Consider the following 27,852-nt stretch of genomic DNA (forward strand, 5'->3'; position numbering starts at 1 on the left):
ACTCACCCTTTTGAAATCAAACATCTGATCAAATTACTGGTTATTCCATAGAGTTCTTAGAAACAAATACATGTGGAACATGTCCAATTTGAGCCCATTGATCTGGTTGGGTGAAATGTGGTGCTTTATCACAAAAGGGCACAATTCTTTGCTCTAGCTTCTCCATTATTGCAGCACAAACAATATGAATCAAACAATAAACACAAAGGGTAAAATAGTGATACAAATAAAGTGTGACAAAGGCAAACATCTGTTTTCAACAAAAATGTTTTATTGAGTGAAATGGAAACCTCTTTGGCCGTGGAAAACAATCACACTTGGCATTACAAGTTTGCTTTGCATATACCAACAAATCCCACCTGCACTTTTTGCGATAGAGCTTTGGCAACTTCATTTGTCAACCAGAAATAAGGACAATCATGAAAAATTAAAAGAAAACAAATAATTCAAAAGTAATAAGAAAAATACAATGTGTCTTTCAGCTCTGGTACTGGAGTTGCAAAGAAGAGAATGGAGAAACTGCAGTAATAAACAGTTAAACCTTATATTTAAATTACTTCATGCCTAACCATTCCTTAAGCCACCCCCCCAGAATGTATATATTTTTTCAATTACTTATTTAAGTATACATCATCTCTGCCATATGTGACATTTTCTTGGGAATATAAAGATAGTACTCCATGTAACCAGAAAGATCCTCTATTGTGATGTCATCAACATAGGCCCGAGCCTGTTCGGAACAGGAACGCGGGGAGGTTGATGTGGTGGACCCATCGGTCTGAGTTCTCTGTTGCAGGGAGGTCTGGGACGTATCCTCTGGGCTCGCCAGGTTCCTCTCGCACTCTGAGAGGATGTTACGGAGGCCCGTGAAGGAGTAGACCTCTATGCCCTGCCAGCCCGTGCACTGGCACTCGCTCTGAGCGCAGGGGCACGGGCCCCCACCCTCGTGGAGCTTTGACAGGGACCTGAAGTCAGAGGGCACAGCTCCGGTTTTGGCTTCAGCCCCTACGCAGTGAGCTGCCTCTGGGACATCCTTGTCGTCAGACAGGGGCTGTCTGGGGCTGCCCTCCAGCTTGGCTGTGGGGCCTTCCCCAGAGGCAGCGGGGATGTGGGGCTCATAGCCAGCACCGCCAAACACAGGGGAGGAGTGGCCCGAGGAGAGCAGTTCCTTCTTGGCGGGGATCTCCAGGGAGGAGCTGCAACCTTCAGCCTCTGGCAAGCTCTTGTGTTTCAGATGGCCAGGTAAGGGCGACATCTTGGAACCACAGTAGGTGAACTTTGGAGGATGGAGAATGGGAGACTTGGATCTCCGGCGTCTTTGGCTTCTCACGGCTCCTCTTGACGTCTTCCTCATACAACTACTACATAGAAAAACAAAAATGTTAAAACCAAACATAACTATGATGGTAAAATAAAAATGGACCCAAACAGTCATTCTGATTACCATGCCTTTTGAGTGACTAAAATAAAACGCATTATATTTTGGTGGAATAGAAATGCTGTAAATTAGAAAAAGCACTGTCTCGTGGCTAACTACCAGGAAGTTTGAAAAGATAGGCTGAGTGGGCGGGGAGCTTACAGTCATGGTCTCGCCTTGAGTGACAGTTCTTTGAAATGCCCAAGTCAAGAAACTTGCAGTGAACAGTTGCATGAAAATCATCAAGCAAATGTTGTGATACACAAAGCAACTCAAACACTGAAATTGCATCAATGATGTTTTTATACACCACTTGTTTGGCATGTCTCTTGTGATTCGGTTCATAGCAGCACTGACAACTGCATCAGAACTACCCTTTCGCCCTTTTGTTCCATGCTGGCTGAATACCGAGCTAGCCAGTAACTAGTTAACACCATACACAAATGAAAAGGGAAACATTAGTATCTAGCTGAACAGTGTACATTTTTAAATATATTTGCCGACACCCTACAGTCAAATTTTGGAACCAGTAGTACAGCTATCTTGCTATATAAACCCCACCCCTTTGCAAACACACTTTGCGGATGTTGGTAACAAGGCAGTACTTATAAAGATAATGTTACCATTGGTGTATTAATAATCCCACCTCGTGAACCCAAGTGTTTTACATTGGGGGTGGAATTGTAACTTTATGATCAAACTTGATCAATGTAGAAGCAACAGCAATTTTTCACACTTTGGTCATCATAGTTTGATTTGGTGTCATCCAAATATCATAACATTTAATGAAAAACATGATTTTGAATGTTGATGAGTCTTTAAAATGGTACAAAGTAAACATTAACTGTACTTGGTTGACTTCCGCAGCAACAAAGAGCACATAGCAAGATGCTAATCTCCTTTGCAGTTCTTGTCATGCAGCTATCAAGCTGCAGAAGAGTGGCCATACTTTCCTGCACATGCACAGATGCTCTGTGTGGGTGCTTTAAAGTGCTGCCTTTTGCATTGCTCTCACTCTGCAATATCTTTGGTTCACACTGCCACTGGTGGTCATGTCTTATTAACTGAATCTATTGTTTGGTATGAGCCATTGTTTACTTGTGTAATGACATTAGGGCTGTCCATGTATCACAATTTTGTGATTAGAATCAGATTAGTAATTTCTTACGAATATTTGTCAAAGATTTGCGCCCGTTGGTCGTGGCAAAATGTTATTTTGCAAATATTCAAAATCAGCAAAAATGATTTGAATCAGAGTGAAGGAGTGGAATCAGAATATATTTGGATCTTTGTGATTAGCCATAAATAACCTCGATAAACAATGAAGTTATAAATTGACAAGTTGACAGATTTCACTTAACAGCGTTACATTCCTTTTGGTATTCCAGAATACAGTATGTGTGAGATGTTAGCCGCTGCTATGTGTTAAATCGGTTGTTTTTTCAGCTGAAAAAAAGAGTTTGTGTTTTCCCTAGGATTATTTTCAGCAGTGGTGACAAAGGAAGCTTGGGGGCCCAGGGGCATGCCCAGCCAATATACTTTTTTTCTGTAGAAAGACTGAGGTCACTTCTGGTGACTTTTTGAAAGGAGACATTCTACATGGCAACAAAAACCAAATGCATGAAAATACATGCAATAAAATGCAAATGAATTACTTAAAAATCATACAATGTGATTTTCTGGATTTTTGTTTTAGATTCAGTCTTTCACAGTTGAAGTGTACCTATGATATAAAATTACAGACCTCTACATGCTTTGTAAGTAGGAAAACCTGCAAAATCAGCAGTGTATCAAATACTTCTCCCCACTGTATATCCACAGTAAAACGAGTCCTATATCGACATAACCCGAAAGGCCGCTCAGCAAGGTAGGAGCCACTGCTCCAAAACCGCCATAAAAAAGCCAGACTACGGTTGGCAACTGCACATGGCGACAAAGATCGTACTTTTTTGGAGAAATGTCCGCTGGTCTGATGAAACAAAAATAGAACTGTTTGGCCATAATGACCATTGTTATGTTTGGAGGGAAAGGGGGGAGATTTGCAAGCCGAAGAACACCATCCCAACCGTGAAGCACGGGGTGGCAGCATCATGTTGTGGGGGTGCTTTGCTTCAGGAGGGACTGGTGAGCTTCACAAAATAGATGGCATCATGAGAGAGGAAATGTATGTGGATATATTGAAGCTACATCTCAAGACATCAGTCAGGAAGTTAAAGCTTGGTGGCAAATGGGTCTTCCAAATGGACAACGACCTCCAAGTATACTTCCAAAGTTGTGACAAAATGGCCTAATGACAAACAAAGTCAAGGTATTGGAGTCGCCATCACAAAGCCCTGACCTCAATCCTATAGAACATTTGTGGGCAGAACTGAAAAAGCGTGTGCGAGCAAGGAGGCTGACAAACCTGACTCAGTTACACCAGCTCTGTTAGGAGGAATAGACCAAAATTCACCCAACTTATTGTAGGAAGCTTGTGGAAGGCTACCTGAAACATTTGACCCAAGTTAAACAATTTAAAGGCAATGCTACCAAATACTAATTGAGCGTATGTAAACTTCGGACCCACTAGGAATGTGATGAAAGAAATAAAAATCTCCTATTATTCTGACATTTCACATTCTTCAAATAAGGTGGTGATCCTAAATGACCTAAAACAGAGAATTTTTACTTGGATTAAAGGTCAGGAATTGTGAATAACTGAGTTGAAATGTATTTGGCTAAAGGTGTATGTAAACTTCCGACTTCAACTGTATACGGAACTAGTAAAACGTTTGGACACACCTCATACCAGGGTTTCCCTTTATTTTTACTATTTTCTACATTGTAGAATAATAGTGAAGACATCAAAACTATGAAATAACACATATGGAATCATGTAGTAACCAAAAAAGTGTTAAACAAATCAAAATAGATTTGATTCTTCAACGTAGCCACCCTTTGCCTTGACAGCTTTGCACACCCTTGGCATTCTCTCAGGTAGTCACCTGAAATGCATTTCAATTAACAGGTGTGCCTTGTTAAGTTCATTTGTGAATTTGTGAGCCAAATCAGTTGTGTGGTACAGAAGATAGCCCTATTTGGCAAAAGACCAGGTCCATATTATGGGAAGAACTGCTCAAATAAGCAAAGAGAAACAACAGTCCATTACCTTAAGATATGTCAGTCAATCCAGAAAATGTTAAGAATGTTTCTTCAAGTGCAGTCGCAAAAACCATCAAGCACTATGATGAAGCTGGCGCTCATGAGAACCGCCACAGGAAAGGAAGACTCCGTTACCTCTGCTGCAGAGGATTAGATCATTTGAGTTAACTGCACCTCAGATTGCAGCCCACATAAATGAATCAGAGTTCAAGTAAGAAGCACATTTCAACATCAACTGTTCAGTGGGGACTGCGTGAATCAGGCCTTCATGGTCAAATTGCTGCAAAGAAACCACTACTAAAGGACACCAATAATAAGGAGACTTACTTGGGCCAACAATCACGAGCAATGGACATTATACCGGTGGAAATCTGTCCTTTGTTCTGATGAGTCAAAATTTGAGATTTTTGGTTCCAACCACCGTGTCTTTGAGACGCAGAGTAGGTGAATGGATTATCTCTGCATGTGTGGTTCACATGAACCGTGAAGCATGGAGGAAGAGGTGCAATGGTGCTTTGCTGGTGACACTGTCAGTGATTTATTTACAATTCAAGGCACACTTATTAACCAGCATGGCTACCACCTCATTCTGCAGCGATACGCCATTCCATCTCGTTTGCACTTAGTGGGACGATCATTTGTTTTTTAACAGGAAAATGACCCAAAACACACCTCCAGGTTGTGTAAGGGCTAATTGACCAAGGAGAGGGATGGAGTGCTGCATCAGATGACCTGGCCTCCACAATCACCCACGATCAACCCAATTGAGATGGTTTGGGATGAGTTGGACCGCAGAGTGAAGGAAAAGCAGCCAACAAGTGCCCAGCATGTGGGACCTCCTTCAAGACAGTTGGAAAAACATTCCTCATGAAGCTGTTTGAGAGAATGCCAAGAGTGTACAAAGCTGTCATCAAGGCAAAGGGTGGCTACTTTGAAGAATCTCAAATCTAATCTGTTTAACACTTTTTTGGTTACTAAATGATTCCATGTGTTATTTAGTTTGTTTTCACTATTCTACAATGTAGAAAATTGTATAAAATGAAAAGAAACCCTTGAATGAGGTGTTCTAAAACTTTCGACCAGCAAGTGTGTGTGTGTGTGTGTGCGTGCGCACACATACACACACACACCAGGGTTTCCGTTAGATGGTAAAATACTACTTTTGGCCGATAAAAAAATAATTGCTGGTCAAATTGTCCACGGCAGAAAGAAAAAAAATCCATAGCAAAATAATGCTTTTTATTAATTAATGGAAATACCAGTCGATGTGCTCCAACTTCAAAGGCAAATATACTTCATAGGCTAATAAATCCTCAAGCTGCTTGGAAATTAGTGTCGAGTGCGTGTTTCAGTTTTCACGCAAGGTCCTCTTAAGGGACTTCAGCAAAGTGTACCCCAACTAGGCAAAATTGGCAAAGATTGTGTTCACTTCCAGTGTGCCCGCCGAAAGCGGATTTTTCCTCCAAAACAGAGTAAAGGCGGCCTCAAATCGCACCATCTTGAGGAAAAAGGAACAAGGCTGATGCGCAACGCAAGCTGCTCTGAAGAGTTGGACAGTTTTGACTTCCCAACAGCAGCGGCTCACTTTGAGCAGGCCCAGATCCACCGCAAACGCAAGTAAATTAGAGGCCATTTATTGTGTTCGTCAGGCCTGGTCCTAGCACTTCTGCTGCCGCCCTAGGCAAGACCAACATATGCCGCCCGTCTCATGTATAGTATAAATATTTGAAATTGATTGCTACACTAGAGTAGAGAGACTAATGATATGTATCATGTGCAATTGGTGACTTTCAGTTCAGCAGAACCTGGAAACGAAACATCGTTGCCAACTATTCACGTCAGTGACAATGTTGCAATCACAAGGCAGTCAACTTTCTATAGGAAACAGAGTTATCAATTGAGCCCCACAGTGGAGGAGTCATAACGCCCATAAACCTAGCGGTCAAACCCCAAAATGGTTCCAATAGTTTTTCCACCATGGATTTGAAAAACAGTGTTTCGTGTAGGTGTCCTATAAAACTGTGACAATTTTCTCTGTTGTGGTATTTTCTTTCTGTATAAACATATGACGCGTGGTCGGCCGCTGGACACAAACAGTTATCTAACCTTGGATGCTTGCAGCGGTCTCTAGTTTTCTTTGTTTTATTAACGAAACGTGTTCCTGGTTACAAGGGCAAATGTCTGCATAGGATTCCAAATCCTCCAGCTGATAAACGCATTTTCTCATTCCACTAAGGATCTCCGTCTACCAGCAGGAAAACACATTTCTTCATTTGATCCTCGTAGGTATGGCAACTAAATCAACAAATGCTAGGATCCATGACATAAAATGAGAGATTTGAGGCAACGAGTGAGGAACTGGCACGTATAACCATAAGTTTTTTAAATGTTTTATTTAACCAGGCAAGTCAGTTAAGAACAAATTCTTATTTACAATGACAGCCTACCGGGGATCAGTGGGTTAACTACGTTGTTCAGGGGCAGAACAGATTTTTACCTTGTCAGCTAATCCATTCAATCCAGCAACTTTTCGGTTACTGGCCGAACGCTCTAACCACTAGGCTACCTGCCGCCCCAAATATTTAAGAGCTTAAACTGTACATTTGGTCAAATGTAGAAATGAGGCCATCTTTACATCACTAAATATGCACGTAGAGTCATGAAACTTCGTATTGTACTCTTGAATATGTTAAAGTATAAGACCTACTTTTTATTTGTGCCCCCCCGGGAAAAGAGGGGGAAATATATCACGGGTATGCGTGTCCGAGCATAGATGACGTGCTACCTTGATCCAAAATGAAAGATATATTGAACATTTTAATTTACAGTTCCATATTTTATTTAACTAATATTTGTTGTTTTATTTACCGTAATTTCCGGACTAAAAGCCGCTACTTTTTCCCCATGCTTTGAACCTCTCGCGGCTTATACAATGACGCGGCCGCTTTCACAAGATTCATGCCGCCAAAAAACTGAGCACGTCACATATAGTGAAGTAAATCGAGCGCACTCAAACTTCCCATCATTCTGCTTACGGTAGTCATTTTGTCACCCTCATCATGGCAAAGACACAGAGAAATTCATTGTTGTGAAAGTCAACAAGAAAGGATGGATGACGGAAGGCCTAATGCATGAATGGCATACAGAGTGTTTACAGCAAGCGACCGGGAGGATTCTTTCACAAGAACAAGGCATTGCTCGTGTTGGACAGCATGAGGGCCCACATAACATATTCTGTGAAAGAAGCCATCAAGAGGACAAACTCAATTCCAGCTGTGATTCCTGGGGGCACAACAAAGTATGTGCAGCCACTCGACATCAGCGTAAATCGTGCATCTAAGGTGGCGCTCCGTGTTCAGTGGGAGGCTTGGATGACAAGTGGGCAGAAATCCTTCACTAAAACGGGCCGCATGCGAAGAGCAACTTATGGTCCAGTCTGCCAGTGGGTCCTGACAGCGTGGAGCATTGTCAAATGCTTTTCGAAAGGCTGGACTGCTGCATGTTGAAGAGGGCAGCATGAGTTCAGCGGGGAATTTGCCTCCGGATGAAAGTGACCCAACATTGGATGAAGCAATTCTGAGGCTATTCAACTCCGACACAGTAAGAGATGACTTCATTGGTTTCAGTGCACAGGAGGAGGAAGAGTGACCAATGACTTTCTTGGTAGGCTACTGTTCACTGCTATTTTTTTTTTTACAAGCCGTGTTTCGTTAAAGCCTATTTATTTTTGTTACAAGCCGTGTTTCGTTTAAAGGCTGTGTAAAGTTCATTTGTTTCAATGTACCGGTAGGCACCTCTGGCTTATAGACATGTTGCGGCTTATTTATGTACAAAATACATATATATTTTTTAAATTCAGTGGGTGCGGTTTATATTCAGGTGCGCTTAATAGTCCAGAAATTACGGTATGCATTTGGTCTTGTATGGAATACTATTCTAGTAGCAGTCAGATATTTATAATGTTCCATGAATACTACTTGGTTTTTGCAAAGAAGCTATATATCTAGTTAGCTAGATGATATTAGCAACATACCTTTATTTTACCAGATACTCCTCTCCTTCAGACAGAGGTCTTTATTTAATCCATTATCATTTCTGCCAACTATATGAACAAGGTCAAATCTACTTCAATTAATGCTGTCAGAATGCACTGCTGTATTAAAGCAGTTCAGATCTAACTTGACATGTTCTGTTTGCAGATTCAAAGCCCAATTAACTCATTGCAGAATATATCCATAATCATGAATGAATAAACATATATTTGACAAAAATAGTTTAGTGTCACCCATGAATCACAGACACCCAAACTCCAACAATCACATTGTTTTAAATAAAAAAAGAGTTAACATAACATATACGAATATGTATGCACTGTTAAGTAAACATTCAATGATTTACTCATCAATGCCACACACCAGGGACATCAAAGAGCACCATATGAACTATTATTACTATCTGAGAGCGAACAGATTCTTCTATGTTTCCCATTTTTAGGAATTAGGCCAGCACAAATAATACATGTAAAACAGCATATTGTGATTTTGGTGGGTGGGTTACAAATGGAAAAACTGGATGCGTAAGGTAGGTTTTATATAAATTACTAGCCAACTCCAGCAACAACAAAAATAAAAGTATGAAAATGTATGCACTCACTACTGTAAGTCGCTCTGGGTAAGATCGTCTGCTAAATTACTCAAATGTAAAAATGTAAAATGAGAAATGCACTTAAGACTCAAAACAAGTTAGCAGCAATATCAACACCCTTCTTGTCAATGTTGCTTGTCAATAGCAAAAACAGCACACCACAACACTTAAATGTGTTACTGAGTCTAGATGTTATCAAATCAGAAGAACAAGTGAAGGAAGCAGCATAGGGGAAATGGGTGATGGTAGGGTAGAGAGTTGCAAAGTGTCTGAAGTTGAAAGACAGTGTGGAATAAAGGGTAGCTAGAGAGCTTGTTGGCCATGGAATAAAAATAAAATGGGGTGCTGGTGTGCTTCTGCACCCCTTGTAGGTAGTGGTCACAAATATCCGGACCATGTCCAATCATACTCGTGGTATGCATATGCATATGTCCCTCGACATCATTACGTCTCAGTTTCAGCATTCAAATCATGGTCATCTTGTGTCTGTGGATCACAACATTAAAGACGATGAGCGATCACAGCATTTCCAACAAGTTCAACTTCAATTTGAGAGTGGAGCATGTGTTATAGCAATAACCCCACCCAAGTGTAACCATAGTACAGAATGGACAGCTCCAGATCTGAATGGCAAGAGCGTGTATAGGCTTTTGTTCCAGCCCAGCCCATGCCTGACTACAAATCATAGCCTTTCGGTATGTTGCTTATTTAAGTCAGTTGTTAGAGCAGGGCATGGACAAAACCCTTCACACGCTCCTGTTCCTCAGGACTTCTTGCAATGACTGAAACAGACAAAAACAGGAGAATGGTGGTCGAGGTTGAAACAGCTTACCTAGTTGAGAAGACTCAGGCACACCAAATGGTTCTGGAATAGACAAGGTGCAAATAAGGTTAGCAATTTGGAATCATTAACATTACAGTAATTCTACCTCAAAAAAACAAATGTGTGAATATCAATGAACTTAAAACCCACCATAGCAGATAGCACCAAATAAGGTTACATAACCTTGCCTACTACCTATACTAATGATCTGCTGTCCAGAGGGTAACAGCACACATAATGTTTTCCTGCAGTACAGTAAGCACACTGACTCGAGAGAATGCCAGACTAAAATAATACAGCTAGCTAGGGTAGCTACAAGTAAAGTAGTACTTGAAGTAGGCTACCCACAGACGCAAACAAACATGATTAAGAACTCCTATCGCTAGAGCTTCACCATCTAAGCTAACTTGTTAGTTAATTAGCGAGCTAAACTGCTGACTAGTGAGCTATTGTTGGTTTATAGAAGCCAAAAGAAAGCTAAACTTGTTTTTCTGAATTTCTCATGCATTTTAATGGCTAGACAAATAGACGGCTAATGTAGCCATCTAGCCAGGGTAATGTTGCTAACTAGCTAACCATGAGCTAGCTAGATAAAGACATTTTCAATGTAAAACTTGCCCAAGACATTTGGCAATTCTGTGAACTGAAACAATTTTAGCCAATGTATTAACTAATAAATGTAGCTAATATTAGATAGTTAATTCAGAGACGCTTACCTTTGCCTCGATTCGGCAGTCTCGTCATCATGGCCCTGGTGAGTGACTTGAAGCTTGAGACAGGAATTTGTAGTTCTCTTTGATAGCCACATTGAATACAGGCGAATATATTGATAAAAAAAAAGTAACCTTGTCCAGGAGACGTACATGGTTATCAAAACGCCATACCAGGGTAAGTCTCCACGAAACACAGCCCTTATTCGAAGTGTTTCTAAAATCCACAATGGATAAATTGAAATGGTGGAAAAACAATTGGAACCATTTCCGTGTTTGACCGATAGGTTTTATGGGTATTGTGATTCATACCATGGTAGACTACACAACCGCACGATAGTTCAAATTACAGTAAATATACAATTTATTAACATCATCCAGTAGAACTGTAAAAAGAGTGACATAATTTGAGCTTTGCAAACTAGTGACTTCAAGAGCATTGTAAAATAAGCTTTCTCTCAATGAACCAGCCTTAACAAATTTAATTTATGTACATATTGAATTTGATTGCACAACATCAGTTTAATAACGTATTAATTTTGTGGCTGCCTAGAGTGTCCTCGTTCAACTGCTTGTGTTGCTGAATCGCAGATGGAATGGAGGGTGGTGGGACAGCCAAGCCCGGTCATGGCTAAAAGGGATCCCAGCTTTTGTCAAATTAACGTCAAAAGTAAAAAATAAACAAAATTGCATTTTAGCTAACCTTAACCTAATTCTCCTAACCTGCTGCTATAAAGTGATTTATAGCAGGGAACAGACAACGGGCAATGTTTTGCTTTTCTATAAAACCTGTCATGTTGGAATAAGAACATCATTCTACTTTATTTTATTACAACTTTACAGGCAAAATTCTATTCTGTTAAGATGAATTACATCTAAATGTGATTTTGAGCACCGTGGGTGGATGCCCTAATGCGTTACGCACCCAATGCATATGGATGTCTGGACAATTTTTCAAATGTCCAGTAAATTAAAATCTTACTGGTCAAGTTGTCCGGTGCCAAATTTTCCTAACAGAAAACCTGACATACAGTGTACAAAACATAAGGAACACCTGCTCTTTCCATGACAGACTGACCAGGTGAAAGCCATGATCCCCTATTGAGGTCACTTGTTAAATCCACTTCAATCACTGTAGATAAAGGGGACGAGACAGGTTAAAGATGTATTTTTGAGCCTTGAGATAATTGAGACATGAATCTGCGGCGGTTATTGGCACACCATGATAAAGAAAACTGGGGAAAAAAGATTGTAAACAATAATACCAATTCTGTGCTGTTATATGCCAAACAATTTAAATTATATGATTATTTTATACCAATAAATTGCTCAGATGGCAATTTTAACAATCAATACGCTTTTTTCCTCTCAAAAAGATAGGGGTCAAAATTATTTGCACCCGTTTTCAATACCTTTCAATACATCACCTTGCAAGGATAACAGCACTGAGCCTTTTTCTAAAATATTTTATTGGAGAACACATTAGGAGGGATCTTAGCCCATTCCATCATACAGAATCTTTCCAGATCTTATGGCCTGACCTTTTCAATTCAAACCACAGGTTTTCAATAGGGTTCAAGTCCAGAGACTGAGATGGCCATTGCAAAATGTTGATAGTCAATTAACCATTTCTTTGTGGATTTTGATGTGTGCTTGGGGTTATTGTCTTGCTGGAAGATCCACTTGCAACCAGGTTTTTGGCTAAAATGTCCTCATACTGGTTAAAGTTCATAATGCCATTGACCTTAAGGGCTCCAGGAGCAAAATTGCTTCCACCACCATACTATACAGTAGGTATGGGGTTCTTTTATGCTTATGAATCCTTATTATTTCAACGCTAAACCCACCACTGATGTGCGTGGCCAAAGAGTTCCAATCCAAGTGCCAATGCCGTTTAGAAATCTTCAAGCGTTTACATTTTTTGGATGACATGAAAATAGAGCTCTTTGGCCACACACACCAGTGGTGGGTTTAGCATTGAAACAAAGATTTATAAGCAGAAAATAACCCCTAACCTACTGTAAAATAGGGTGCTGGCTCTTTTTTGTATTACTTGCTAGGCCAAATCTTTTTCTGAGCATTTATATTAGTATAAAATAATATAATTTCATTTTTTTTGCAATCAATATAGCTCAGTATTTGTGTAATTTGTTTTATACAGCCTTTTTTGCACTCATTTTAAACACAATGTGTTACATTTTTATTACAAAATGTGTACATTTTACAAATATAGAACTTATAAAACTGAATCTGGCCCTAGGGGTTCTAACAAGTTATTATACTTAAATAATAAAAAAGGAACAGACAATAGAGAAGCATAGCAAGAAGATACTTATAAAACAGTGGACAATGATTGTAAGGCCTTTCCTTACCCATGCCAGTTCTCCTTGGGGCAGCTAAGTTTGGGCTTGGCACCCTCTAGAAAGGCTCGGCTAACCACTCTTGGAGTAATGGTCTCACAGACGTGCAGCGTAGCAGGCAAGCTAAAGAAACCAACAAAAACTCAGACCACAATACACTGAACATCAGAAGAACTTAACTGAGACTTCAAATTTTCAAGAAATATTACATTAATCCTGGAAACTGACCCTAGATCAACCAGTAAGGAAGGACCTAAAACGTGAAAGAGTTAAATGTAAGAGCCATTAACAGTACTACGAACCTTTCAGCATCTACCCGGAGCTTTTTAAAGGCAGTTTGTAGGGTCTCGTCCTCACAGTCTTTTCCTCCTTCCTCCATAGTGGGAGGAGGTTGTAGTGACCAGCCACCCAGCTATAAAACAAGAACACTTCATTAGCGAGGTATTACTGCTGACTCAAGATGTGAGTGACTGACTTGCTAGTGTAAGGTTTGTTATAGACATGCTGGCTAAAGTTGTCATGTTCTCACACTATAGCATCTAACAACTGGCTTAAATACTTTCTTGTGAACTGCTCGGTGATGATGTAAGGCATGCAGATTTAATGAAAACTATCTACCGACTACGAATATTCCTTCCGAAGTGGGATGTCGCTAAACAGGTACAGACTTAAAGGGATAGTGCGAGATGTTGGAAATAAAGCATTTTTTCTACTTACCCAGAGTCAGATGAACTCATGGATACCATTTTTGTCTCTGCGAGCAGTTTGAAGGAAGCTGCTAACTAGGTTTGCACAATGACAAAGTCTATGAGGTCAATTAGCATCCATTCACTCGCTAAACTACCTTCACCTGACTGAATCCCGCACTATCCATTTAAATCAAACACATTTGCAATGCCGTTTGGAGATGGCTGCCATTTTACGATCCCCTTACCAATTATACTATTGTGTGTTTTTTTTGCGTTATTTGTAACTTATTTTGTACATGTTTCTGCCACTGTGTCTTATGACTGAAAAGAATTTCTAGATATCATGACAGCGATTACTCATCCCGCACTGGAGGAATAGTTTTTCTTTACGAGTCAGACGGGAAGGATTTATTTCAGACGCCCGACAAGGCCCTCATCCACCTCATTCGCTGGACAAATAGACAGAGATATTGGGGACGAAGGTCTGGGTGGCTTGTAAAGATCCGACGACAAGTGGGTAATCTGCCTTGGATAATAAAATAGATGAGCTACAAGCACGTACATCTTACCAAAGGGACATTAAAAACTGTAATATCTTATGTTTCACCGAGTCGTAGCTGAATAACGACATGCATAACATACAGCTGGGCTGGTTTTAAGCTTTTTCGGCAGGGTAGAACAGCGGCCTCTGGTAAGACAAGGGGTAAACAACAGCTGGTGCACGAAATCTAAGGAAGTCTCAAGGTTTTGCTCACCCGAGGTAGAGCATTTCATCTATATTCTTCGTAGCTGTCAATTTACCACCACAGACCGATGCTGGCACTAAGAACGCACTCAATGAGCTATATACGGCCATAAGCAAAAAGGAAAACGCTCATCGAGGGGCGGCGCTCCTAGTGGCCGGTGACTTTAATGCAGGGAAACAAATCTGTTTAACATAATTTCTAACCGCATGTTAAATGTACAACTAGAGGAAAAAAACAAGCAAAAATTTAGGCAGGAAGCACCAGTGACTCGGTCAATAAGAAAGTGGTCAGATGAAGCAGATGCTAAGCTACAGGAATGTTTTGCTAGCAGACTGGAATATGTTCTGGGATTCTTCTGATGGCATTGAGGAGTACACCACATCAGTCACTGGCTTCATCAATAAGTGCCTCGATTACATCATCCCCACAGTGACCATACGTACATACCCCAACCAGAAGCCATGGATTACAGGCAACATCCGCACTGAGCTAAAAAAGCTGCCGCTTTCAAGGAGCGAGAATCTAACCCGGAAGCTTATAAGAAATCCCGCTACACCCTCATATGAACCATCAAACAGGCAAAGAGTCAATGCAATTGAATCGTACTACACCGGCTCCGACACTCGTCGGATGTGGCACGGCTTGCAAACTATTAGACTACAAAAAAGGGAAGCACAGCCGCGAGCTGCCCAGTGACACAAGCCTTCCAGACAAACTAAATTACTTCTATGCTCGCTTCGAGGCAAGTAACACAGAAACATGCATGAGAGCACCAGCTGTTTCGGATGTCTGTGTCATCACACTCTCCGCAGCCAATGTGTGTAAGACCTTTAAATAGGTCAACATTCACAAGGCTGCGGGGCCAGATGGATTACCAGGACATGTACTGCGCTGAGCAACTGGCAAGTGTCTCACTGACATTTTCAACCTGTCCCTGACTTTGTAACACCAACATGTTTCAAACAGACCACCATAGTCCCTGTGCCCAAGAATACTAAGTTTACCTGCCTAAATGACTACCGACCCACAGCCCTCATGTCTGTAGCCATAAAGTTCTTTGAAAGGCTGGTCATGGCTCACAACACCATTATCCCAGAAACCCTAGACCCACTCCAATTTGCATACCGCCCCAACAGATAATGCAACCTCTATTGCACTCCACACTGCCCTTTCCCACCTGAACAAAAGGAACACCTATGTGAGAATGGTATTCATTGATTACAGCTCAGCGTTCAACACCATAGTGCCCTCAAAGCTCATCACTAAACTAAGGACCCTAGGACTAAACACCTCCCTCTGCAACTGGATCCTGGACTTCATGACGGGCCAACCCCATGTGGTAAGGGTAGGTAACAACACATCCACCACACTGATCCTCAACACGGGGGCCCTCGGGTGCGTGCTCAGTCCCCTCCTGTACTCCCTGTTCACTCATGACCGCATGGCCAGGCATCAAGTTAGCCAATGACAACAGTGTACGGCCTGATCACCGACAACGATGAGACGGCCTATAGGGAAGAGGTCAGAGACGTAACCGTGTGGTGCAAGGACAACAACCTCTCCCACAACATGATCAAGACAAAGGAGATGATTGTGGACTACAGGAAAAGGAGGACCGAGCATGCCCCCATTCTCATTGACGGGGCTCTAGAGGAGCAGGTTGAGAGCTTCAAGTTCCTTGGCGTCCACATTACCAACAAACAATCATGGTCCAAACACACGAAGACAGTCATGAAGGCAAGACTAAGCCTATTCCCCCTCAGGAGACTGAAAATATTTGGCATGGGTCCTCAGATCCTCAAAAGATTCTACAGCTGCACCATTGAGAGCATTCGGAGGGTTGCATCACTGCCTGGTATGGCACTACGGGGAGAGGGTAATGCGTACGGCCCACTGGGGCCAAGCTTCCTGCCATACCAGGCAGTGTCAGAGGAAGGCCCTAAAAATGATCAAAGACTCCAGCCACCCTAGTCATAGACTGTTCTCTCTGCTACCGCACGGCAAAATTACATTATAAAATAATTACATTATACAATGTCACAATAACGTGGGCATTGCCTGACAAAATATAAAACATGCTCCCGACACAAACACACTAATGAAGAATGTACATGTGGTAGCTAGTCAGTCATGCCGTTTGAGATGTTTAAAGAGTTATTGATGAGTTATTGTATCATGTCCTAAAACGAGAAAGCGACCAAAAACTGGGTTCCCATTCTAATGGATGTATGTAAAAACCAAGTTGAGGCAAACATTCAACGTTGTCTTGGTAATAATAAATGGACATGGTTTTACCGCAACAGAATAGTTACACCCTTAAATTGAACCATTTTGGTAAAAACGGTCCCACCCATTACAGGTTAAAATGTAATTGGTTGATTCCACTGGCACTCCAAAGTTCTGCCCTAATACAGTTGAACAGCAAATGCCTTCTATCTAGCTTTTGATGGCCTAGCCAATGGCTGATTTAGCTAGCTAGATTTATCCCCCCCAGAGACCACCAAAGAAAAATTGCAAAATTCAAAAACCAGCTGTTTGAGAGTTGCGCGTGTGTGATAAATAAATCGACATAAGGAACAGCTTAAGGAATCCATCTGTTTTTCTAAATTATATAGCCTAGATTAAAAATACCATTATTACAACATTTTGTTCACTGGCCCAAGAGGGTCACTGATGGGGATGATCGAAGGGTTTCCAAAACCTCCCCTGTATGTTGAGTCCAGACACACAGACAGGGGCACTCCCATGCCGTTGTTGCCTCTTCATAAAAAGTTGGTTTATTATGGTCAATTGCACATCATATTGACAAAAAAATTGCAAATTGAACCAAAAACTAATGTGACCATGTAATTTATTTTCACTGGCCAATTCAAAATGTGCGTCGCACTGCCAAGTCAAATAGCTTCAAATGTGACTGTTTTTGTCGCAGTATCGAACCCTGTATACGTTCTGCACAAAGGTGCTGCGGAGAAAAACCTGTCCCTGATATTCACACCTCTTCTCAATACAACAGATTGAATTTAACCACACTTTCTACTGTATAATATAAAAGGCTACTGCAGAAAATAGCTGATTTGCTCATATCCAAAAGGTCTACTTGTGATTGGGCAGGACAGACATAGTAAGGAATATAAACGCATAATCTGCATTTTCATTTTGGCAATAAGGGGAAAACACACTAGCCCTACATGAAACCATCTTTAGCTTACTCTTCAGACACTTTTACACACAGCATACATACTCCCCCACCCACACTACTCTTTCTCACACACTGCTCCCAAAGTTAGGCACCAAACAGAATTTAATTAACACCAAAAAAATAGATTGACTTTTGATTCAGATTTAGCTTAAAAATTACGTTGGCATATGCATCCTACCTTTGAAGTATCTCTTTACAACCTCTTAAGTCTACCCCCTCCTTTTTCGAACATTCTGTTAAAAATCGCGCAACTTTTCAGCGTCCCGCTACTCATGCCAGGAATATAGTATATGCATATGATTAGTATGTGTGGATAGAAAACACTCTGAAGTTTCTAAAACTGGTTAAATCACGGCTGTGACTATAACAGATCGTTTGTTTCATCAAAAAACGCAAGAAAAACTGCTCTCTGAAAGCTAAAAATAATTTCCATGCGTCAATTTCATGGGTTGTTAAAAGGGCACAAAATTAATTATGGATCTGCATGCAATTCCTACAGATTCCACACGATGTCGCCATTGTCGTCATTTTCAAGGGACTTTTTTCTTTGTAAATCCAACTAACTGGATTCCATTTCTTCCGGTCTCCACCAGGATGTTTTGAATGTGCACATTGGCAGCCATTGATTTGAAAACGAGGAGCTATTGAATATACATCGCCCTGTAATCATTTTGATAGATTATAAACGTTTACTAATACCTAAAGTTGGATTACAAAAGTATTTCGAAGTGTTTTGTGAAAGTTTATCGTCGACTTTTTTAATTTTAAAAAATGACGCAGCGTTTAAAAACAATGTTTTTTTCTGAATGACACAGCTTCCATAGAAAGCTATTTTGGGTATATATGGACCGATTTAAACGAAAAAAAAGACCCAATAGTGATGTTTATGGGGCATATAGGAGTGCCAAGAAAGAAGCTCGTCAAAGGTAATGAATGTTTTATATTTTATTTCTGCGTTTTGTGTAGCGCCGGCTAAGCTATATCTTTGTTTACGTCGCATTCAGGCATTTTGGGGTGTTGCATGCTATCAGATAATAGCTTCTTATGCTTTCGCCGAAAAGCATTTTAAAAATCTGACTTGTTGGCTAGGTTCACAACGAGTGTAGCTTTAATTCAATACCCTGCATGTGAATTTTGATGAACGTTTGAGTTTTAACGAGTACATTTAGCATTTAGCGTAGCGCATTTGCATTTCCAGGTGTCTACTTGAGGCATCTGCGTCTCAAGTAGGAGCAAGAAGTTAAGTAGGCTATCTATCCCGTTTCCCTGTGCCATTCAAATGTGTGCATAGCCAAGTTAACAAGTTGTTAGCTAGCTAGCCAGCTAACATGACTAAACAAGGTTGTTTGATATCAAACCAAAAACTCAGCCCATGAGTAGTTAATTCTTAGTAATAGCTACTGTGAATTGGACAGTGCAGATATATTAACAACAACTTCAGCTTTCAGACGATATAAGACACTTATATGTACCAACATTTGTTGTTTCTCTAATCTGCGATCGTGACACAAGGCACTGCATGATTTACAACTGTCCCGTTGACGGGACATCTATCCCTAACAAGTTTTAAAAGCTTTTTATCTTCTATATTATAAAACATGTGCGCCAAGGGTTTGGGCTAGAAACTTGCGTTTTTCTGTGACAAAGGCACAAGCACGTGTCACAGTGCTCTGTTTTAGATGGTTTTAGATGGAGATGCACAGAAACAACAGACAACAGAGAAGCAGCTGAGTAGGCTAATGGCTGGAGATGCGGCTGGCTTTTTGAACATAGGTTGCTTACCTCGAGTTGCATTCCAAATATCCCAGTCAGGGACAATGTTGCGTGGAGTGTGTGATGACACAGCTGACAGAGAAGGTAATGTGATCACACAGGGAGAAGATCTGTTCTTTTATAGCTTCATGGGTGATGCACTCTGCGTCTGTTTACTTTTCACGTGGATGACCTATTTTGAAATCAAAACAGCAAATATCATCGAAAAGTGACGAGTTTGCATTCCTGTAGCTAGTAGCAATAGCCTAATCAGATTTAGGAATAGCCTAATTAGCAATAGCCTAATCAGATTTTGTATGAATAATATGAACCATCTCTGGCCATAATATGGTGAATAGGCTTTACAAATAGGCTCTGCTACTGTAAGGCAACCCCTTTCAAAACAGCAGCGTGCAGACCTTAAACACAGACCTGTTTAGAAAAGCACCACAACAGCAATGCACAATGATTTCATTAGCTAGCTATCACAATCACCACAGCTAGCGGATAGCTAGGTTAATTTCTATTTAAAATGAACCCATGAGCACCAACATGTGAAGTTCATAGGTTCATATCAAATTGGGTGTCAAATGAAAGCGAAGAGTATATTTTGGGGAAATGAAGGCATAGACAAATTTTTCAACTATTTTCCATCTTAAAAATTGGTTAGTGCTATCTGGGCTCCTTGGGAAGTCCCTAACCTAACCCTTAACTTCTTATGGCTGGGGGGCAGTTGAGTAGCTTGGATGAATAAGGTGCCCAGAGTAAACTGCCTGCTACTCAGGCCCAGAAGCTAGAATATATAGTTAGTAGATTTGGATAGAAAACACTCTGAAGTTTGAATGATGTCTGTGAGTATAACATAACTCATATGGCAGGCAAAAACCTGAGAAAAAATCCAACCAGGAAGTGGGAAATCTGAGGTTTGTAGGTATTCAAGTCTTTGCCTATCCAATATACAGTGTAAAATTTGGTCCGATTGCAATTCCCAAGGCTTCCACTGGATGTCAAGTCTTTAGAACCTGTGTTCCCTTTTACTTCTAAAGACAAAGAAATTGTCCGGTTGAAACATTATCGAAGATTTATGATAAAAACATCCTAAAGATTGATTATATACATCATTTGACATGTTTCTATGAACTGTAATGTAACTTTTTTGACTTTGTCAGACCTAGTGAACGCGCCTAGTGAATTTGGATTTGTGAACTAAACGCGCGAACAGAAAGGAGGTATTTGGACATCAATTATGGACTTTATCGAACAAAACAAACATTTATTGTGGAACTGGGATTCCTGGTAGTGCATTCCGATGAATATCATCAAAGGTAGGTGAATATTTATAATGCTATTTCTGACTTCTGTTGACTCCACAACATGGCGGGTATCTGTATGGCTTGTTTTGGTCTCTGAGCGCTGTACTCAGATTATTCTATGGTGTGCTGTCGCTGTAAAGCTTTTTTTGAAATCTGATGCAGCAGTTGCATTAAGGAGAAGTATATCTTTAATTCCATGCATAACACTTGTATTTTCATCAACATTTATGATGAGTATTTCTGTAAATTGATGTGGCTCTCTGCAAAATCACCGGATGTTTTGGAAGCAAAACATTACTGAACATAACGCGCCAATGTAAACTGAGATTTTTGGATATAAATATGAACTTTATTGAACAAAACACACATGTATTGTGTAACATGAAAAAGTCCTATGAGTGTCATCTGATGAAGAGCATCAAAGGTTAGTGATTAATTTTATCTTTATTTCAGCTTTTTGTGACTCCTCTCTTTGGCTGGAAAAATGGCTGATTTCTGTGACTAGGCGCTGACCTAACATAATCGCATGGTGTGCTTTCGTTGTAAAGCCTTTTTGAAATCGGACACTGTGGTGGGATTAACAACAAGTTTATTTTTAAAATGGTGTATAATACTTGCATGTTTGAGGAATTTTAATTATGAGATTTCTGTTGTTTGAATTTGGCGCCCTGCACTTTCACTGGCTGTCAAATCGATCCCGTTAACGGGATTTCAGCCGTAAGAAGTTATTAAGCCTAAACTTAACCCGTACCATTTTAAATACAAACTTCAATTGGGTAACGTCAGAGTTGGGATGTCCCAAGTATTCCAGATAACAAGCACCCTTAAAAATTAGGCGTAAGTATTGGCTTTGATTTCTGGTCAAACTGATCGAAAAGGGGTCTTACAAAACCTCTACCAGAAAGTCTTAAAAGGTATTATAAATACATGTAAAGACCCCTGCCAACTAATATCAACAGTTTTGTAGAAATTATTTGCCTTCTGTAAGTTTAAAAAATATTGCCGTGTGTCTTGTAATTCTGTTACCAAAATGTTTGACCCCATGAGGAAGGACAATGAAAGTTAACAGAAGTAACAAGGTAAACCTACCAATTAGTTTGTGTTTGTACTAATATAATTTTTTGTTTATTAAGTGACTAAAACTCGTAATTTTGTTACCAAATCGGTAATAAAATTACCTATACATTTTTTTATTTTATTTTTTCCCCTTTTTAAAATACGCTAATACTGCAATTGATTTGGCTACAATGGAAAATCATAGTAGTCACAAACCACAGTTGGGTCACCTTTTACTGTTCTTCCATACTATTAGACACTGCATCTCAGTGCTAGAGGAGTCACTACAGACCCTGGTTTGATTCCAGGCTATATCACAACCGGACGTAATTGGGAGTCCCATAGGGTGGCGCACAATTGGCCCAGACGTCGTCCGGGTTAAGCAGTCTTTGTAAATAAGAATTTGTTCTTAACTGACTTGCCTAATTAAATAAAAGGTTACATTTTGTTTTAATATATGTTCAGCTCATAACTGTTTTCTTTCTCTTTTAGTCATATGGTGGTCAAAGCGAGTGTGAACAGTCTTAAAAAACCCTCGCTCTCTAGATAACCTCTTTCAGCTAGGGGGCACTATTTTTATGTTTGGAAAAATAACTTTCCCAATGTAAACGGCCTATTTCTCAGGCCCATATGCTAGAATATGTATATAATTGACAGATTAGGATAGAAAACAACGTTTCCAAAACTGTCAAAATATTGTCTGTGAGTATAACAGAACTGATATTGCAGGCGAAACCTGAGGAAAATCAAACCAGGAAGAGGCTTCTATTTTGAAAGCTCCATGTTCCATAGCCTGCCTTTGCTCCATTTAAAGGGATATCAACCAGATTCCCTTTCCTAATCGCTTCCTCAAGGTGTCAACAGTCTTCAGACAGTTTCAGGCTTTATTTTGAAAAATTTGCGAGAAAGATAACATCGCGTCAGGTGTTCGCATGAGTTTTGCTTGCTCAACAGAGTTTGGACAGCCATCGTCTCTCCCTCTCCTACTGAAAAAGACAGTGCTGGTTGATATATTATCGATTATATATTTTAAAAACAACCTGAGGATTGATTATAAAAAACCTTTGACATGTTTCTGTGGACATTACGGATACTATTTTGAATTTTCGTCTGCGTTGTCGTGACGGCTCGAGCCTGTGGATTTCTGAACATAACGCGCTAAACAAACGTATTTTGGATCTAAAATAATCTTTATGGAACAAAATAAACATTTATTGTGTAACTGGGAGTCTCGTGAGTGAAAACATCCGAAGATCAAAGGTAAGCGATTCATTTGATTGCTTTTCTGATTTGTGACCAAGCTACTTTGATGCTAGGTGTTCATAATGTTTTGTCTAGTGATCGATAAACTTACACAAACGCTTGGATTACTTTCGCTGTAAAGCATATTTTCAAAATCTGACACGACAGGTGGATTAACAAAATGCTAAGATGTGTTTTGCTATATTGCACTTGTTATTTCATGAATATAAATATTTTTAGTAATATTATTTGAATGTGGCGCTCTGCAATTCAGCGGTTGTTGATGACAATTATCCCGCTAACGGGATAGGTAGCGTCAAGAAGTTAATGAAACCTCTACCGGCTCTTACTGACACCTACCCATGACCCCCTCTCTTTCCACTTACTGTAACCAGCATCCACACCCACTGAACATGGACGTTGAAGTGGTTGAAGTTTGGTCAGTCCGTCCTGGCCTTGATTTCAACATCCACAAACATCTATTTTTGGGCCGGTCCAAAACAGCCTTGATTTGGCCCAAACATAGACGTTAGGGATGCACGATATATCGGAATCGGCCAATATTAGTTAAAAATGCCAACAATCAGCCCAATATCTGGTTTAAAGCCGATGTGCAAAACCGATGTCAAAGCTGACGTGCATACCTATATAATGTAGGTAGATGACGCCACGGAAAATATAGCGCTACACAGAACAAAAGCAGAAAAATACTAAGCGCACACTTCCAACAACTAAACAAGTTCAAGTCGAGCCGTCATTTGAAAGAGTAAGAAACTTTCAGAGAGACAACTCAAAGGTGAAATCCATTAACGGCAAGATAATGGGATTCATTGCCCTTGACAATCAACCGTTCTCTGTCGTGGATGATGTTGTTGGCTTTCGCCGACTGGTTGAGCACCTCGAGCCCCGGTACACACCACCAAATAGGTGCTATTTTTCAGATGTTGCCCTACCGGAGTTACATGGTATTGTTGAAACGCACATCCCTGAGCTACTTGTTATGGGCATCACTGCTATTAGCTTCACGACTGACATTTGGACCAGCGATGTCAGCCTGCTTGCATGCTGACTGACAGCACAGTGGGTCAATGAGGATTTGGTACTGAGCAAAGCGTTATTGTGTGCTGGTTCTGATACCGCTGCTGCCATTTCAATGGCACGTGAGAACGTTTGAAACTTGGAAACATGAACACACTCTTAGCTCCATTCGAGCTGAAACGAACAACTGACTCAAGAAATAAGCTAATCCAACTATGTCTGCAGGAGACTCAATACCCTCTGTAATAGCATTGAAACACCTGCTCAACAAAACTGCCGACACATACCATGGGGTTAAAACTTGCAAAAGTACTCTACGATTCGGTGACATACAGTCTCTTTATTGTGTCGTCACCATGCCCGATGATAGGTACAAGGACCGCTATTTTGATGCATACAAGAAACAGGGTTTACACTAAATGTTACAGGCACAGCTGGACAAGATGGAAACGGACAGAGCGCATAAGTCAATTCGCCTTTGCACTCCTACCCTCTTAGAGCTCTCTTGAATTTTTTCAACATTTTGTTAAAAATCGTGCAACATTTCAACGTCCTGCTACTCATGCCAGGAATATAGTATATGCATACTGTGTGGATAGAAAACACTCTGAAGTTTCTAAAACTGGTTAAATCATGTCACAAAAAAAAAAAAAAAGTATTAATCCGCCAGTCTCTGAATTGTCTATGGCAAGAGAAAATAAATAGCAACCAGTTGACAGTTCCTACAGCTTCCACACGATGTCGCCAGTACTGTCAATTTCATTGGATTTAATCCTTGGTGGAATAGAAATAGAAATAGGCCCTTCCTGTCATCCAGTAAACAGGAAGAGGCTTATGGGAGAGAGACAATGGACGATGATTTCAAGAGTAGCTGTTATTGAATACAGATCGCCCCGTGATCAATTATTAACGTTTACAAATACCTAAAGTTGGGTTACAAAAGTAGTTTGAAGTGTTTTGTCAAAGTTTATTGGCAACTTTTTTCATTTTAAAAAATGACGTTGCGTTTTGGAAAGCTGTTTTTTCCTGGATCAGACGGGCTATATAAATGGACATTTTGGGTATACATGGACGGATTTAATCGGAAAAAGACCCAATTGTGATGTTTATGGGACATATAGGAGTGCCAACAAAGAAGCTCGTCAAAGGTAATGAATGTTTTATATTTTATTTCTGCGTTTTGTGTAGCGCCGGCTACGCTAATTATTTTGTTTACGTCCCCTTCAGGTATTTCGGGGTGTTGCATGCTATCAGATAATAGCTTCTCATGCTTTCGCCGAAAAGCATTTTAAAAATCTGACATGTTGGCTAGATTCACAATGTGTGTAGCTTTAATTCAGTACCTTGCATGTGTGTTTTAATGAAAGTTTGAGTTTTATCGAGTACTATTAGCATTTGGCGTTGCGCACTTCCATTTCCTGTTGGCTATGTGATACGCTGGCGTCTCAGTGGCTGTAAGAGGTTTTAAGCTAGCACACAGTGTCCTTCTCTCCCGCCTGCCCTCACCATCATTAACATAACTGTGGGAAAACAGTACCCGATTGGCAGGGACGAAGGACACCGTCTACCGTTGTACGGCTAGCTAGCTATCGCTGTCGCCCCGCCCCTTCTTCTGGGGGGTTTATTGGCAGCTGGCATCCAACATTATTGTGCATTAGCGCCCCCGCCTGTCCTAGCTAAAACATTTACCAATAGAAGTATAAAGAGGGGTTCCTGCAGACATAAGAATGCCCACATGCAGGAACACCCCAAATTGCAGGCCGCAATTACACCAGTTTCCAATAACTAAATTCACACCTTGCTTGCACTCCTAAACTGTATTTTTTTTAGCAGAGGGTAAAATCTACAAAACTTAGTCCACTCTTAGTTTTGGAACAGCAAACTGTATTGAGATCAAATGTTCCATTGATAAGAAGAATGTCGGCCAAAAGCCATATCACTCCATCTCCCACTGCCGGCCACTGGGCTTCTTCTCATCACCATATCTGAAAATGTCAACCGGATGCTTTACAGGTATACATCCGTGAAATATCTGGCTCATTGTTCTGTGGCTGTACAGTCCAAACTTGTGAAACAGAAATGTCTATGATTGGTTAAGATTTGGTCAGGTCCAACCAAATTTGGTCTTGTTTTGGTGCAGAGCTGATTAGAATAATAGTCCGTGTGGTGAATAATACCCATATATGCAAATAATGATATTGCATATTTCTTCCATGGTGAACCTATTCAGGATAAGTCATCATGAAGATAATGACATTCATATCCGTAATTATGCATTTCTGTGTAGTACAGATCAGGGGCCGGATTCACAAAACATTACTTACAAAAAAAGTAAAGTTTATGGGAAAAAATAAAAAGTTCATAAGATAGTTTGTAAATGTAATTCCTCAAAGTTCTTAGGAACCTCGTAAATATCTTATCTGGCATTGACATTAGTGACGTGCTTGAAACCAATAACCAATATTGTAATATATTGTTAATTACTAGCTAGCTAATGCACGTTTAATTTGTTTTCTTGCTGTAATGAAATATCAGGTAGCCAACTGTGGTGCAAGAAAGCGTTCATGTTTACAAAAGTATCCATTCAAATCAAGACAATGGTTTAGCTGCCCTAAAATTAAATGCATTTCCAAGAAGAAATCCTAAAACATTATTCTCAAGAATCCCATTTCTTAATTTCCCCCGTTTCTTCCTAGGAGAATAGGTAATAACACTTCCAATAACTTTGTTGAGGAATAACAACTTTGCTTAAATTTATTTAAATCTATAGTTAAGGAAAAATGGCAGTTAAGAAATTAATTTAACAAATTATGTAATTCCGTTACCGTAATCTGATACCAGGTGTAAATACACTTCACTCACTAGCCTAGTTCAACAACAACAGTATATTTTTTCAAACTCAAGGTGTCATATCATAGCGGACACCCCATTCTTTCTGTAGACATCTTTAAATCTTAATTCGGTGCAGATATTTAAGAGTTTTTGGTAAACGTCGCATAAAAAAAAACTAAGTGAGATTTTAGCATAAAGATTCTAAATGTTAGCTAGCCACCAAATTTTGCATCCACAGTTCTTCCAGTAAATTCGTTTTTCTTAAATGGTGTAAATTGTTCAAGGTACTGCTAGTGCATAGACTTGTGCGGTTTATTAAGCTTTTAAATCAATAGTATTTGTTTTGTACATTTTAAAGTGAAAATCGTGGAATTGCTCCTAGCTAGCCTACCGTGTGTGGATGAAGTTGCGCATCATTTCCATAATAATCAACGTGGATACTAGCTAGCAAGGCAATATCGAAGTTTGACATCGTGTGAGAATTGGGGTACTCACAACTCAGGATCTCCTGTCCACAGTCCAGATTGAGGATGGCCTGGACATATAGGGTCTATCAGGCGCTGCGACAAACGGGCCTCAAATGCAGCAAGCTATTAAGCAATAGTGAGGTGGCTAGCTAAAGTAGCTAACTCTGTTAGCAATGTCTCATCGATTGATGAGACATGACAGACGCGAGCTAATTGCATTTTTCGATTAGGTTTAGCGTTCCACAAGCATCACACTACAATCAATTCAGTTTCATTCTAATCTATTATTATTTTCAAAAGCAGTATTTACTTGGCTAGTTCCAGACTTTTCTTTCTCCAACATCTTGTTTACACACGAACCACTTCGCAGTGACTCTGCAACAACGCACTCTGCCCTGACGTAGAACACAGACGCTTCTTCTT

General features: G+C 40.2%; 1 protein-coding gene and 1 long non-coding RNA gene across 3 annotated transcripts; both read right to left on the reverse strand.

The window, feature by feature from the left end:
• Positions 1-249: 249 nt before the first annotated feature.
• On the reverse strand, positions 250-27,841 carry LOC139413210 (oxidative stress responsive serine-rich 1). Of its 2 annotated transcripts, none has more exons than XM_071160327.1 (5): positions 27,740-27,841; positions 19,512-19,674; positions 13,398-13,507; positions 13,108-13,218; positions 250-1,361 (listed from the first exon to the last, which is right to left on the reverse strand). In XM_071160327.1, the coding sequence occupies exons 2-5, from the start codon at positions 19,521-19,523 to the stop codon at positions 620-622; spliced, it is 975 nt and encodes a 324-aa protein (XP_071016428.1). In that variant the 5' UTR covers positions 19,524-19,674; positions 27,740-27,841; the 3' UTR covers positions 250-619. The 2 variants fall into 2 exon arrangements, with proteins under 2 accessions (XP_071016428.1, XP_071016426.1); XM_071160325.1 differs by having other exon boundaries at positions 27,458-27,831.
• LOC139413211 (uncharacterized) lies at positions 6,937-10,945 on the reverse strand. The gene is made up of 3 exons (XR_011634776.1): positions 10,742-10,945; positions 10,035-10,067; positions 6,937-9,688 (listed from the first exon to the last, which is right to left on the reverse strand). It is a non-coding gene; the product is annotated as an uncharacterized lncRNA (long non-coding RNA).
• Positions 27,842-27,852: the final 11 nt, after the last annotated feature.

The sequence above is a fragment of the Oncorhynchus clarkii genome, chromosome 7 (genome assembly GCF_045791955.1).
Source record: "Oncorhynchus clarkii lewisi isolate Uvic-CL-2024 chromosome 7, UVic_Ocla_1.0, whole genome shotgun sequence".
In the NCBI taxonomy this organism is placed as follows: Eukaryota; Metazoa; Chordata; class Actinopteri; order Salmoniformes; family Salmonidae; genus Oncorhynchus; species Oncorhynchus clarkii.

Excerpts from the sequence above, each read along its gene's own strand:
- LOC139413210 (XM_071160327.1), bottom strand. Across the intron at positions 13,219-13,397 it reads CTCCGGGTAGATGCTGAAAG|CTTGCCTGCTACGCTGCACG; the intron begins GTTCGTAGTACT and ends TGGTTTCTTTAG. Across the intron at positions 1,362-13,107 it reads CCCAAGGAGAACTGGCATGG|TAGTTGTATGAGGAAGACGT; the intron begins GTAAGGAAAGGC and ends TTTTCTATGTAG.